The 13,131-nt window shown below is 38.8% G+C and overlaps 1 protein-coding gene across 1 annotated transcript in view; it reads right to left on the bottom strand.

Moving 5' to 3' along the window:
• Positions 1-13,131, bottom strand: part of FHIP2A (FHF complex subunit HOOK interacting protein 2A) — a 36,194-nt gene that overhangs the window by 7,910 nt on the left and 15,153 nt on the right. The window contains exons 6-14 of the mRNA XM_082633776.1: positions 8,765-9,058; positions 8,393-8,589; positions 6,742-6,856; positions 6,091-6,167; positions 5,816-6,008; positions 5,463-5,632; positions 4,937-5,080; positions 3,962-4,052; positions 1,787-1,930 (exon numbers count right to left, since the gene is read on the bottom strand). Of these exons, the coding sequence (XP_082489902.1) occupies positions 1,787-1,930; positions 3,962-4,052; positions 4,937-5,080; positions 5,463-5,632; positions 5,816-6,008; positions 6,091-6,167; positions 6,742-6,856; positions 8,393-8,589; positions 8,765-9,058 (1,425 nt within the window). The remainder of the gene's footprint in view (positions 1-1,786; positions 1,931-3,961; positions 4,053-4,936; positions 5,081-5,462; positions 5,633-5,815; positions 6,009-6,090; positions 6,168-6,741; positions 6,857-8,392; positions 8,590-8,764; positions 9,059-13,131) is intronic.

Below are 13,131 nucleotides of genomic sequence, written 5' to 3'. Positions count from 1 at the left end.
GTTGAGCCTGCCGATGCAGGGGACGTGGGTTTGTGCCCTGGTCTGGGAGGATCCCACATGCCGCGGAGCGGCTGGGCCCGTGGGCCGTGGCCGCTGGGCCTGCGTGTCCGGAGCCTGTGCTCCGCAACGGGAGAGGCCGCAGCAGTGAGAGGCCCGCGTACAGCAAGAAAAAAAATAAATAAATAAACTACTTTTTAAAATTTAGATTCCTTGTTAGTGCTTTCGGTCAAAATTTCTGAAGATTACTGACTTACTTAATACTGATTGTTAATGTCTCTTCTGTGTTAGTTTAATCAGATCCAAACTAAGCCAAGAGAACCAGCACAAAAACACAATATACTGATGATCCCCATTACCTGGGAGGTTTACACAGCTGTGATGTATTACAGCATAATACCTTCAGTAGCTGGATTTAAATACTTTGGTTGTTAAGTATTAAAAACCAACCAAGAAATCAGCAAACAATGAAACACTAGAAATTCAGCACATGTTGTTAGGAGGTTAAAAGAAAAAAAGGACTTTACTCTGTGTCTTTATTGATTACTATCAGAAACAGTGCTGACTGAAGTCCATCCCAGTGAAACACTTCTTAATTATCATTTCTTTATTTGGCTTTCTGGTTATTGAAGACAGCCTGCTTGTGGAGTAAATTTCTTTTATAACTCACTATGGTCACATAAATATTTAACTAAAATGAACAAGTACTTGAATATACAGTTTTAAATTAATTCTAAATTGGCTAACTCAGTTTCCATGTTGAGGCAAGTTTAATGCCAGACTGTTTTATTTCAAGTGTCCATCCCAGTGTGTAAAACAGTTCAAAGCTCTATCGTCACTTTGTATGTCAAGGAGAGACAGAGAGAGGGATTCTATTGATATAATCCCAAGTTCAGTTCTCCCGACATTCAACGAGAGAGACGGCAACATACCGGCCGATGGTGATTTTTATCTACCTTGGAATAAGTAAATTAACCTTTTTTAAATTGCATCTCCCTATATGAAAATGAGTATATTCACAAGTTCTTTGTCTGAAGAAGCAGGTTCATCTGATACTGCTCCCTAATTTTAGTGAGACCAGGGCTCTCAAGATTCGATTTGAAATGACATTGAAGGTCTTCTGAATTAAACCTAACAAGTTTCACTCTACCTGTATCTGTACTAACTGTACTAACTAAAAGGCTTTCTAAGAAAGCACTCCAGGCACTGCCGAAAGGTGTTAAGGTTATTAAGACAACGACCTACAGTGAGAAGTAAACACACAACTCTGTAACAGCTGTCAGGCCAAATAAAAGTTTTAACATAATGAATGCATCAGAAACCCACCAGGTGTTGGCAATCGAGCTTTATGAAAAAGTCATCTAGTGGAAAAAGAAAACAATAAAACTACTTTACTGAAGATGTAAACTAAGATGTGAGTAGAACTCATGGTGAATGGTAACAAAATAATATGGAAATTAATATTTTAAAACTTACTACTGGGCTTCCCTGGTGGCGCAGTGGCTGAGAATCTGCCTGCCAATGCAGGGGACACGGGTTCGAGCCCTGGTCTGGGAAGATCCCACGTGCCGCAGAGCAACTAGGCCCGTGAGCCACAACTACTGGGCCTGCGCGTCTGGAGCCTGTGCTCCACAACAAGAGAGGCCGCGATAGTGAGAGGCCCGCCCACCGCGATGAAGAGTGGCCCCCGCTCGCCGCAACTAGAGAAAGCCCTCGCACAGAAACGAAGACCCAACACAGCCAAAAATAAATAAATAAAATTTAAAACAACAAAGAAAAAACTTATTACCTGATCAAGAATTCTTCCCATTCTGTCAAATAAAACTTTCAAAAAATGACCTTCAAAGAAAGCTGCTTCTAAATTGCACTTTTCCAATGCTTTTGGAGACCCAGGCCACTCCCATCTTAAGCAGATAGCACAGTAGTCCCGGAACTAGGGAGAAATATTTGGATCATTAAAGAAGAACTGAACAAAAACAAATGGAGATTAAATAGAAATCATTTTCCCAAATAGGCATAGAAATCCGCTTGAATGCTAAGTGTCTGCTAATGTGAGGTGCCATGGAAGAGTGGAAAAGAATGACCCGGATAACACGCTGACTGGAGAGGCACAAGGTCAGGTCACAACCACCAGTCCCAGCACGTTGATGCGAAAGCAGGCAGATTTTGACTTTACCAAAGTACCCCTTTCACTGCTGAGCTCACGCTCTTTCCTTTAGAGGAGTTCAAGCTTTTACTTATTCTCGCCACAGATTTAGCAAGTATTTAAAAAGCAAAGCAAGTCTTAGCCACATTTTCAAATCTATTCTAGAATATGTATCATATATAAAGTAGGTGAACAGATACACAGCACCTGAGAAGGCAAACCTGACTTTGCTACGATGTGTTTACCCAGGCACGTTGCCATGACTGCCAGGAGGAAACAGGGCTGCTCTAAGTGTGGTCCAAAAACTGTTCACTACCACTGCTCTGAGACAAGTACAAAAACTGAGAGCAAGTTTAGAAACTTCTCTTGCAATTTCACTGCGTAAATTTTACATCTGTTCAATCTATAAAATAATCAGGGCTTGTACTTTGTGTTTTTTCTTTTCATTTTTTAATATTTTACAAAAGCATTGGTCAGTGACAGATTGGAAATAAGTGGAAACTGGTCCTCACTACACAGTTTATCAGCAGGATACACAATATGGATTTTTATAAGCACAAGAATATCTCTTATAATAAAAAGAAAATCTTAAACTCTTCCCTGATATGTAATTTGCTTGAATTTAAACAAAAGAAATTTAGAGCATAGCTTTCTTCCATATTCTTTCTCCCTTTTCAGATTTTCCTTATTCAATAAAGCAGAATTACTTCATCATCTTTAGTTTACAAATTAACTGAGATTAAAACATATTTTTACACAAAGCACTAACTTCAACTTTTAAAAGAAAAACATATTTAAAATGATTAAAAAACCAACTTCTTTAATATCTTGTGAGTTTTAAACTATTTGTCTTTCAATAGAAAATTTTCTTTATAAAACCACACCCCAATATTTAATAAAGCATTTTTATATTAACACTTCTGAAATTCTGAGCTAGAAAGTAATAGTGTAAATTTTTTCTATTCTTTTTGTGTCTTGTCGAATGTTTCTGAAACAATCATAACTGTAATCAGAATATGGAAGTGAAACTTTACAGAAAGAATCAAAGCAGTTTAAAAATCCAATCAGTACTACTGAGGTTGGTACTACTTTTATTGCCTCTATTTTATTGTTATGTGAATGTATTTGCATTACTCTAGTCATTCACATAGTAATGTGGACTTGAATTCAGGCTTAAAGCATCATGAATTAACTATAAACGCATGCAAGTTAATTATCAATAAGAGCACACTTCAACCCAAAGGATTTAAATGAAAATTAAATGTATATTTTTCTGACTTGAGACATTTCAAAATTTGGAATTTGGTAAAAATGTAAAATGTTACAGAGGGGAAAGATGACTGAGAGAAAGCCATTTAATTTAATAACTAAGAGGGCACCTTTGAGAAAGTACTTTCAGTGAGGTGGAAAGCTGGGATGCAGGGGATGAAGAGCCAGCACTTGTGAATTACTGATGAGTAAGAACAGTGAAGAGGAAAGGGTATAGCCTGGGGGCAATGGTGGGCGGTGGGTAGAATTATTTAAAAATCATGTTTTAGATCAGCAGGGGAAAGGATCTGGGGGACATATAATTTCAAGGGCAGGAAGAAAGGGAAGAAAAGGAGAGTGGGTGGGGAAGGCAGCATAAAGAAATCTTGAGATAGAGACACACAGTTAGTGAAATGCAAAGTCAGGTCACTGGCAAAAAATTCAAGTGGTGAGAGTGGAGTTCAGGTCTTGCAGAGAAAGGGAAACCTTTGGAGAAACGACTGTGGGCAATGTGACCATGTGTGTGCATTCTTATTAGACTGCGTGTCGAAAACTAGTTACTTCTCTTACCTGCCTGTGAGCATCTCGGAGGTAGGTGTCATATCCCGTGCCCTCAACATGGTAGGATGATTTTGCTTCATCCGGTACCAGACAGAGAAAACTTAAAAGAAAAAATGCCATAATCAATAATATAAATACTCTCACAATTCAACATCTCTATAGGTGTTAAAATACCTAGCAATATCTTCAGTTTAGCCAAGTATTAATGCAAATGGAAACTTGAAAAGTAAAATTGTATATTTGTAAGTACTTAATCTTGAATCAGTACTACAATTCACTGATTAAATACTGTGCCATTATTTTAAAGGTTTTATTTAAAAATTACTCATTCCACTTAAAGTAGAATCAAGCACAAGAAGACTCGACTCTTTTTACATTACAGGACAATGATTGATTGCCATGAAATTTGTTAGTCTCAGGAACCTGGCTTTTAAGTAACTGAACCTTCGATTTTCATGCACCCTAAGCTGTGCATCTTACACCATACGCAGTCTTCTCTAAAGTCACCTCCCAGCACCAGGCATATCAGCGACAGGATTGCAAAGGAAGGAAAAGAAGAAAATTGCCAGGAAAGGGCACTTAAAAAAACCCAACAACATAAAAATGCTAAAAAAGAAAAAAAAACAAGGAATAGCCCTCTGCTCAACACATGTGAGTACACGGCTAATAAGTTCAATTTGTCAAACTGGAAATTCTCAGTGTTGTTCCAACTGGGAATTACTTAAAATATTTTACATTAAAAATAAGTAGAGGACCTTGAAGATTTATTTAACCACTACTACTCTGGAGCTTTTCTCTTTTGTATGGATCGTTGCCCCTAGGCTGTCACTAGCTACATAAGCATTTCAAAAAGCTGACATTAAAGATTTTAAAGAAGGGAAGACTGAATTCATAACATATCTCTATAATGATCAAAGAGCAGAGCTATTACATGTTATAAAAATAAGTAAAAGAGGTGTAAGTCAAATTAATATAGCAACTCACCTATTTACAATTTTATGGACTTCAGTTTTCCCATCATTCTTGGGGTGGTCTGGAGAAGCAGGAGGTGAAGAACTAAGCCACTCTTGGTTTGACAAAGTGTTATCTGGTGAAATGTCAGTAAACAAAGGATCTTCTTCCAGATCTCTAAGTTTAATTTAATGATGTATAAAAAAAATTTTATTATAGTCTCTAAACCAAAAGATTCTCTGCTATGTTCTTAGAAAACATTACATAATTTTGCTAATAAAAGAATTAAGGAATAATGAATGTATTTATATTTTTTAGAGAAATTAACATTTTATACTAACATCAAACTCAAGGCTATAATGATTTTGTTAGGTTTAATGACTATATACTGCCACTTGTAATTTAAAGGGACAATAAAATCAGGACATCTAAATTTTATTTTTAAAAAACTTTTAAACTGTTAGAGGTATTTTTTTAAGAATAAGGAAGGGAAATAAGAGGGGAGAAAATTATGATTCTATATGAAATGCTAAACTCACAGAGTTGGATAGAAACTTACACTGCTCCTGCTATTAATCCATTCTCCACTACATCTTTATCTTCTGGGCACACAGGTTTATATTCTGTATAGTTTCTTTCTTCAAGATTTCTTAGGACCAAGTTGTAAAGAATGTGCTCATTGGGTTTTTGCAAAAGATGTTCAAACATTCTTAATGTCATTATGCTTATCTGAAACCCAAAATGATAAAGGGTAACTGAAAAATAGTTTAAATAAACTATTTTTCTTCACGCTTGCAATTTTCAAAATAAAAAGCCACACAAAAAAAGAGGCTATATTCAAAACATCACATGTACATCAAAGTCAGTATGTCAAAGAATCTAAGTCCAACTCTAAATCCTTACATAGCTTACCTCATCAGATATGTGATCACAATGCTCAATTAACCTATGTCTTAAAGGATGTCTGCTGATTTCTGCCAGAGTTTCTGGTTCCCTCTGTTCTCCAAGGATGAAAAACACCATTTCTTGAAGCAAAATGTCAGAGGTTACTTGCCGAACAATGCGATGAAGCAGGGCAGTTGATGTCAGAATACCCATCTCAGAACTGGCAGAACAAACAAGTAATTAGCGGGCAAAAATAACATGAACACAGTGATTTGTTTTTTTTAAGTAAAGAGGCCACTCACGTTTGCATTAATTGAGGTTCCATAACACCGATAAAAAATCTTTCATGAACAGCTTTGGCAAGAGCAACAGCAGCAGTCTAGAACATAGTATAAGTATCATTATCTTTTTTCAAAATGGGAAAGAGATTAATTGATAACAGCAGTAAGTCAGTTTGCACTCTCCATCTGAATTAATGTGAAAAAGAACTTGCCTACTGACCATCTTGTTGATGGCATATAAACCTAGATTAGACATTAGCTATTGGGTCCTTTACATGTTATCTAAATTTCCAAGAACAAAGACAAACAGGATAAAAATATTATCCCAATCACTTATTGTATTAACGTCTCCCCAAAGAGGAGAAATGGAGGGAGGCCAATGTCACCTTGTGAAGGGTTATGCTATAATACTTAAAGAAACATATGGGCAGAACTTGAACTTCGATTTATTCCAGAGCTGTAACACACACACACACACACACACACACACACACACACACACACACGTGTGTATATATAAACTTTTGGGGGGTTTATTTCATTTTATTTATTTAACTGTGCTATCCTAAGACAATTAAGACATATTCAAAAATATAAATTGAGGGTTCAAATTTTACTTAGTTGATATTTACAGTTTTAAGTTATCAGTAAAAAACAATGAAATATTCAAACCTTTTGTGCTTCCTTTATGAGTTGATCACAATAATCAAACCAGGAGAGAAATGAAATTAAGGCTCGTTTTCCTGGAAATGCGGAAGCATCTTCTTTATGACTATATGAGTCCAAGCTATAGGACACAGAAGAAATGTGAAGTCCAAAGTTATCCGAAAGCATTAATACAGTTCAGTACAAAAGGGGAGATGAAGGCACGTGAATGAACACACAGTATGATACATTTTACACAGGCAATGCTGGATGACAATCAGAAGAGGGTTTTATAAATAAAAGCCAAAGATAAGAGAAAACCTTTTAAATGAAAGTTGTGAATAATTTTCACTCATTAAGTGGAGAGAGCCTGAAGCAGAATGGAGCTGCAGCAGAAAAACCATTGAGATAGGTCCTCATATTTCCACCATAAATTTGACCAAGTAACAGAAATGAAAAGTCGGAGGTTCTCAGCCACTAGGATGGAAGGAAAGAAACATAAAGAAGAGACTGCAAGAGGAAATAACTGGGGCTTCCCTGGTGGCGCAGTGGTTGAGAGTCCACCTGCCGATGCGGGGGATGCGGGTTCGTGCCCCGGTCCTGGAGGATCCCACGTGCCGCAGAGCGGCTGAGCCCGTGAGCCATGGCAGCTGAGCCTGCGCGTCCGGAGCCTGTGCTCCGCAACGGGAGAGGCCACAACAGGGCAAGGCCCGCATACCACAAAAAAAAAAAAAAAAAAAAGGAAATAACTGGTTTGCTTCTCTTCCTGCCTTAAAATACCACCCAGTAGTAAAGTTAACAAGTGGGTCTGGCAGATGTTAACAGAATATAGATGGAAAAAAACAAGTAAGAACCAAAGCAGGGTTAAAAATGCAGAGAAACAATAACAGGTTATTATGTCAAAATGTTAGACTGCTTACAGGTGGTGGGATTATGGGTAATTTTATTTATGCTGCTTTACAGTTTTTAATAACTTATAAATGTTCCTCAATAATATTTTCATATGAGAATCAAGCGGGGAGCCCTAAAAGCTGGGGGGAAGGGGTGAAACAAAGAGGTAGGAGGCGAGGTTCCACACAGGCAGGCCATGAGCTATGAGACGGCCCCAGGGGCAGTGGAGCCGATTTATAAAAGAGAAGATTCCTTCTCTCAGGGTTTTTTGTTTTTAAAAAATATAGTCAGATAAAGTTATTGATCTTAACACAGTTAAGGTCGTAATTGATCACTATTAACAGACAGAGGGAAAATAGCTTAACTCTGTAACAGATGGACTGTTCCCGCGCCAGTTCACTCCTGATAACAAACTTTAAAACAAGCCTCAAAACACAATCCTGGGGCTTCCCTGGTGGCGCAGTGGTTGAGGGTCCTCCTGCCGATGCAGGGGACACAGGTTCGTGCCCCGGTCCGGGAGGATCCCACATGCCGCAGAGCGGCTGGGCCCATGAACCATGGCCGCTGAGCCTGTGCGTCCGGAGCCTGTGCTCCGCAACGGGAGAGGCCACAACAGTGAGAGGCCCGCGTACAGTAAAAAAAAAAAAAACACAATCCTGTTTAATGATCACTAGCAATGTTATATTTTTCAAAACTAAAGATTTCTATCATTGCAAAATGGAAATGGATTTAAAAGCGTAGGTTTAAGAAGTCACTTTTATGGGAAAACAGAAATAGCAGCTCTTACCCCCAGTTAATTGCTTCCACTGTTTCAATATCTAAGGGATCCACTGACTGAGGTAGGGCCTTGTACAGGGAGGCCAGCCTGTCTGTGAGCAGTTCGCACAAGCAGGTGCTCTGCGTGAGGCACTTGACGGCCGCTGGCTCTGGCAAACTCACTAACAGCATCAAGCCCTCGCAGGCTTTCACAGCTATTCGGCCATCCTGAGGGGAAAGACACATACCTCTTCAATGCTTGAACTAGACATACATTAGGTTGTCTGGAAAAATTCAACGTAAACGGACTTAAAGTTTTACCCCCAAATAAAAATAGATTTTTTTCCCTAGGCAAATAACTGAGATTGTGTGAGAGGGAAAAAAGGAAAAGCAGATGACTCACAGGACTTCTAGTAAGATTTAACAAAGAGTTCACTAAGTTGTAATCCTGGTTTAGACGAGCAACTGTGGCCTCTGGCAGTGCAGCAATATTGAGGTTGTCCAAGCCTGTGGACAGATCATCCATCGGAGCAGGAGGCTCATATTCTAACTCTGCGTGCTCCATTCCAGAAGCACCAGACGGTTCCTCTGGCCGACAGGACTGTCCTGTATCTGTTGACAAGGAATCTTGACCTTTTAATACATCTTCTGAAGTTGTATTTGGTGCTCCTTTAGAAGCCAGTGATTTAAACTTGTTCTGAAAAGGAATACATGTTTTGTAAGATTCACGTCAAAAGCCTTATGTAATAGAAATCATATTTTAATTTTTTTAAATTTTATTTATTTATTTATTTATGCCTGTGTTGGGTCTTCGTTTCTGTGCGAGGGCTTTCTCTAGTTGCGGCGAGTGGGGGCCATTCTTCATTGCGATACATGGGCCTCTCACTATCGCGGCCTCTCTTGTTGCGGGGCACAGGCTCCAGATGTGCAGGCTCAGTAGTTGTGGCTCACGGGCCTAGGTGCTCCGCGGCATGTGGGATCTTCCCAGACTGGGGCTCAAACCTGTGTCCCCTGCATTGGCAGGCAGATTCTCAACCACTGCGCCACCAGGGAAGCCCTTTAATGGGTTTTTCTATAATTAACATTCAATATCTAGCCACTGTAGCAATGGATACGTGTTGTGACAAATGAAAATACCCAGACTTAAACATACTGTGTTTCAGATATTTTAAAATTACACAGGAGTTTCAGACATAGAGAAGGGACTTGAGGACATGGGGAGGGGGAAGGGGAGGCTGGGACGAAGTGACAGAGTGGCATGGACATATACACACTACCAAATGTAAAATAGATAGCTAGTGGGAAGCAGCCGCATAGCACAGGGAGATCAGCTAGGTGCTTTGTGTCCACCTAGAGGGGTGGGATAGGGAGGGTGGGAGGGAGGGAGACGCAAGAGGGAGGAGATATGGAGATATATGTATATGTATATGTATAGCTGATTCACTGTTGTACAGCAGAAACTAACACACCATTGTAAAGCAATTATACCCCAATAAAGATGTTAAAAAAAATTCAATAGGCATTTATGATACTCTTCAGAACACGATCTACAAACTGTTTTACAATGACTATAAACAATGAACAATATTAGCGATAACTACTTGACTACTACTGAAAACAACTGATGTTAGTGAGAAAAAAAAGATTCAAGAAGTTTCAATTGCAGTTAATTGTTTTCTAATCACTGGGCTACTAAAAATACATTGCCCCAATGTTGACTCTTCTAAAACCAGTTTTCTAAGATGATTTTTCTGTTTTTTCCTTACACTTCTGCTCTGTAAATATAAATCAACACTCTGAGGGCGTTCTTACTCGTGTTTTTGAGGATAAAACTAAGATTTGCTTGAAATATTGTGACCCTTCCCCCCACCACATACACCCAAACACAAGAAGAATCTAAACTGAAGCAAATCTTTAGTTTCCAGGTAAAAGTATCTTGCTTTCCATTTAAACATAAGAGCAAAAGTCAAATCACTCACACAAGTTAGAATTCATCATAAACCCGCTTCTCTGCAGGGCCTATCAGAGTGTTCCACCCATCACAGAAGTGCATTAATGCTGAATGAACTCAAAGTTCTACTTCCAAAGTTATATGATAGTTATTATAAATCACTTTTATTACTATTAAAAGTAGAGTTTAGACCAATCTTCTTGAGAAATTGAGCTCAGAGCACATACATTAAAAGAAAACAATGCTGAGGAACTACATGAATATCCCAAACAACTACCTTATTTCCTATAAAGTCAATTGCATATCATAGTCTTTATGAATATAAAACATTTTATTCCATCTAAAATGTTAATGCTATTGTTGGGAGTGGCACCTGGGATAAGAAGGGCAAGAGGAAGAATAATCCTAGAACAGCACTCACTCCCTAAACTAGTGTTCCTCAAAGTGCGACTCAAGACTGTTGGCCTTGTGGTCTTCTGTGGGGCTTGATAAAAATGCAGATTCCTGGGTCTCACCTACACCTGCAGAATGAGAATATCTGGAGGTGGAACCTCCAAGGAATCTGCATTTTGAAAAAGCTCTGCAAGCAAGTACAGACTCTTCAGCCTGCCATTCAAAGCCTTTGACAATGCCAACCTATCTGTCTAGGCCCTTTTCTTACCACATGGTCTAAATAAACTATGAGAACACACCAGAGACTTTCATATCTTCACTCCTTTATTTATGCTCACCCCTTCCTATCTAAACATCTGTCAAGGCTCATTTCAAAGACAACCTCTTCCATGCCGCCTTTCCTAATGACCAGGGCCGATGTAATCTCTTCATCCTATGAACATTTAGGGGGCATTAGGGGGTATCTTTCTTATGATACTCACCTTACGCTACCTTAGATTACAGTATCTGAACATCAGTCTTACCCTCATCACCAGACTACAAACTCCTTTAGGGCAAAAATGCTTCTAACTCATCTACTATCTGCACTTAATTCACAGCAAATGTATCTATTAGCTGATATAAATGAACAGAGAGATTAGATTTCAGGGGACACATGCTCAAGAACTGCAAAGTACTTCTATTACTATCTGTTACTTACCAGTAATAAAGCTGCATTTCTCTAAAGATTCATTCATTCAATAAGAGTTAATTAAAGTTACTATGCATTGTGCTAGATACCAGAGAAGCTGTGGGGACCTAAAGATTACTGAGATAGAGTCCTTGTCCTCAAGGAGCTTACTGACCAGGAAGAAAAAATAAAATGCATATAAATAACTCTAATGCTAGGGAGATTGTAATAACTGACATTAAAAGTGTATAAGTAGTCTGATCAGTTCAGAAAATGGAGATACCTACCATCTCATGCTTTGGAGAAGTATGTGCTATAAACATGCTGCATTACAGCAGTCATGACACTAATTCAGAAAGGTGTTCTTGGTATTGAGGTCTAAATGTAAAGGTTTCTCTGAAAACAGGCAGGCATACACATGCTTGCAAATTTTCCCTGCTTCTGATCTACGGCTGTGTACTTCTGAAACAAGTTTCAGAGATTCTGAGAAAAACTCCTTAAAGCTTAAGCTTGGAAAAAAATCTACTGCATCTAAAGTAACTTAGGTATCAGGACTTCCCTGGTGGCTCAGTGGTTAAGAATCCGCCCGCCAATGCAGGGGACACGGGTTGGAGCCCTGGTCCGGGAGGATCCCACATGCCGCGGGAGCAACTAAGCCTGTGCACCACAACTACTGAGCCTGCACTCTAGAGGCCGCGTGCCATAACTACTGACACCCACATGCCTAGAGCCTGTGCTCTGCAACAAGATAAGCCACCGTGATGAGAAGCCCGCGCCCCACAACGAAGAGTAGCCCCCACTCGCCACAACTAGAGAAAGCCCGCGTGCAGTGATGAGGACCCAATGCAGCCAAAATATAAATAAATAAATAAAAATTAAAAAAAATAAAGTAACTTAGGTACCTAAGAAAACTTTAGTAAAAAACTTTGAGAAGAAAAATCTCACACTTAGCCAATCAAGATATCTGATACATTTATATCATAAGGCTATTCCAGCCATGTTGAAGCAAACTTTCAATATGACGCATACCATGAAAATCAGGCATTCATAGTCCTTAACACTAACCTAGAAATTTAAATTCATGCAATTTTGCAGCTTCATTGCTTACCTACCTCCGATAAGAGTGCAGAATAAGATCTTGAATTACTTATTAAATAAAGTGAATAAAAAATGAACCCATCTATTAGAATGGCTAAAAGTTTTAAAAACAAAACAAAAAAACTTGACAACACCCACTCTGACAAGAACATGGAACAACAGAACTCTCATACAGTGTCCATAGGATGCAAAATGAAAAACCCACTTGGGATGAGTTTTGCAAATATACACTTACTACATGATACGGAAATCCTACTCTGAGGTATTTACCCAAGTGAAATGAAAATCTAAATCCATACAAAAATCTGTGAATGTTTACACTGGCCTCATCCATAATTGCCCTAAACTGGAAACAACCCATAAGTCCTTCAACTGGTGAATGGATAAACAACTGTGGTACATCCATACAGTGGAATACTACTCAGCAATGTAAAGGACCAAACTCATGGATGACTCTCAAATGCTTATATGAAGTAAAAAAAGCCAGACTCAAAAGGCTGATTATATTTTTATGACTTTCTGGAATAGAGAAAACTTGGGACAGAAAACAGACCAATGACTGCTTCGGGCAGAGGTGGAAACAGGATGACCAAGAAAGGACATATGGTAAGGTGATGAGCTACTGCATATCTTGATTGTGTTGGTGGTTACACGACTG

Source organism: Mesoplodon mirus (assembly GCF_964341445.2).
Source record: "Mesoplodon mirus genome assembly, chromosome: 2".
In the NCBI taxonomy this organism is placed as follows: Eukaryota; Metazoa; Chordata; class Mammalia; order Artiodactyla; family Ziphiidae; genus Mesoplodon; species Mesoplodon mirus.
Note: the sequence above shows the minus strand (reverse complement) of the source record. Positions and strands in the feature narration are given on the sequence as shown.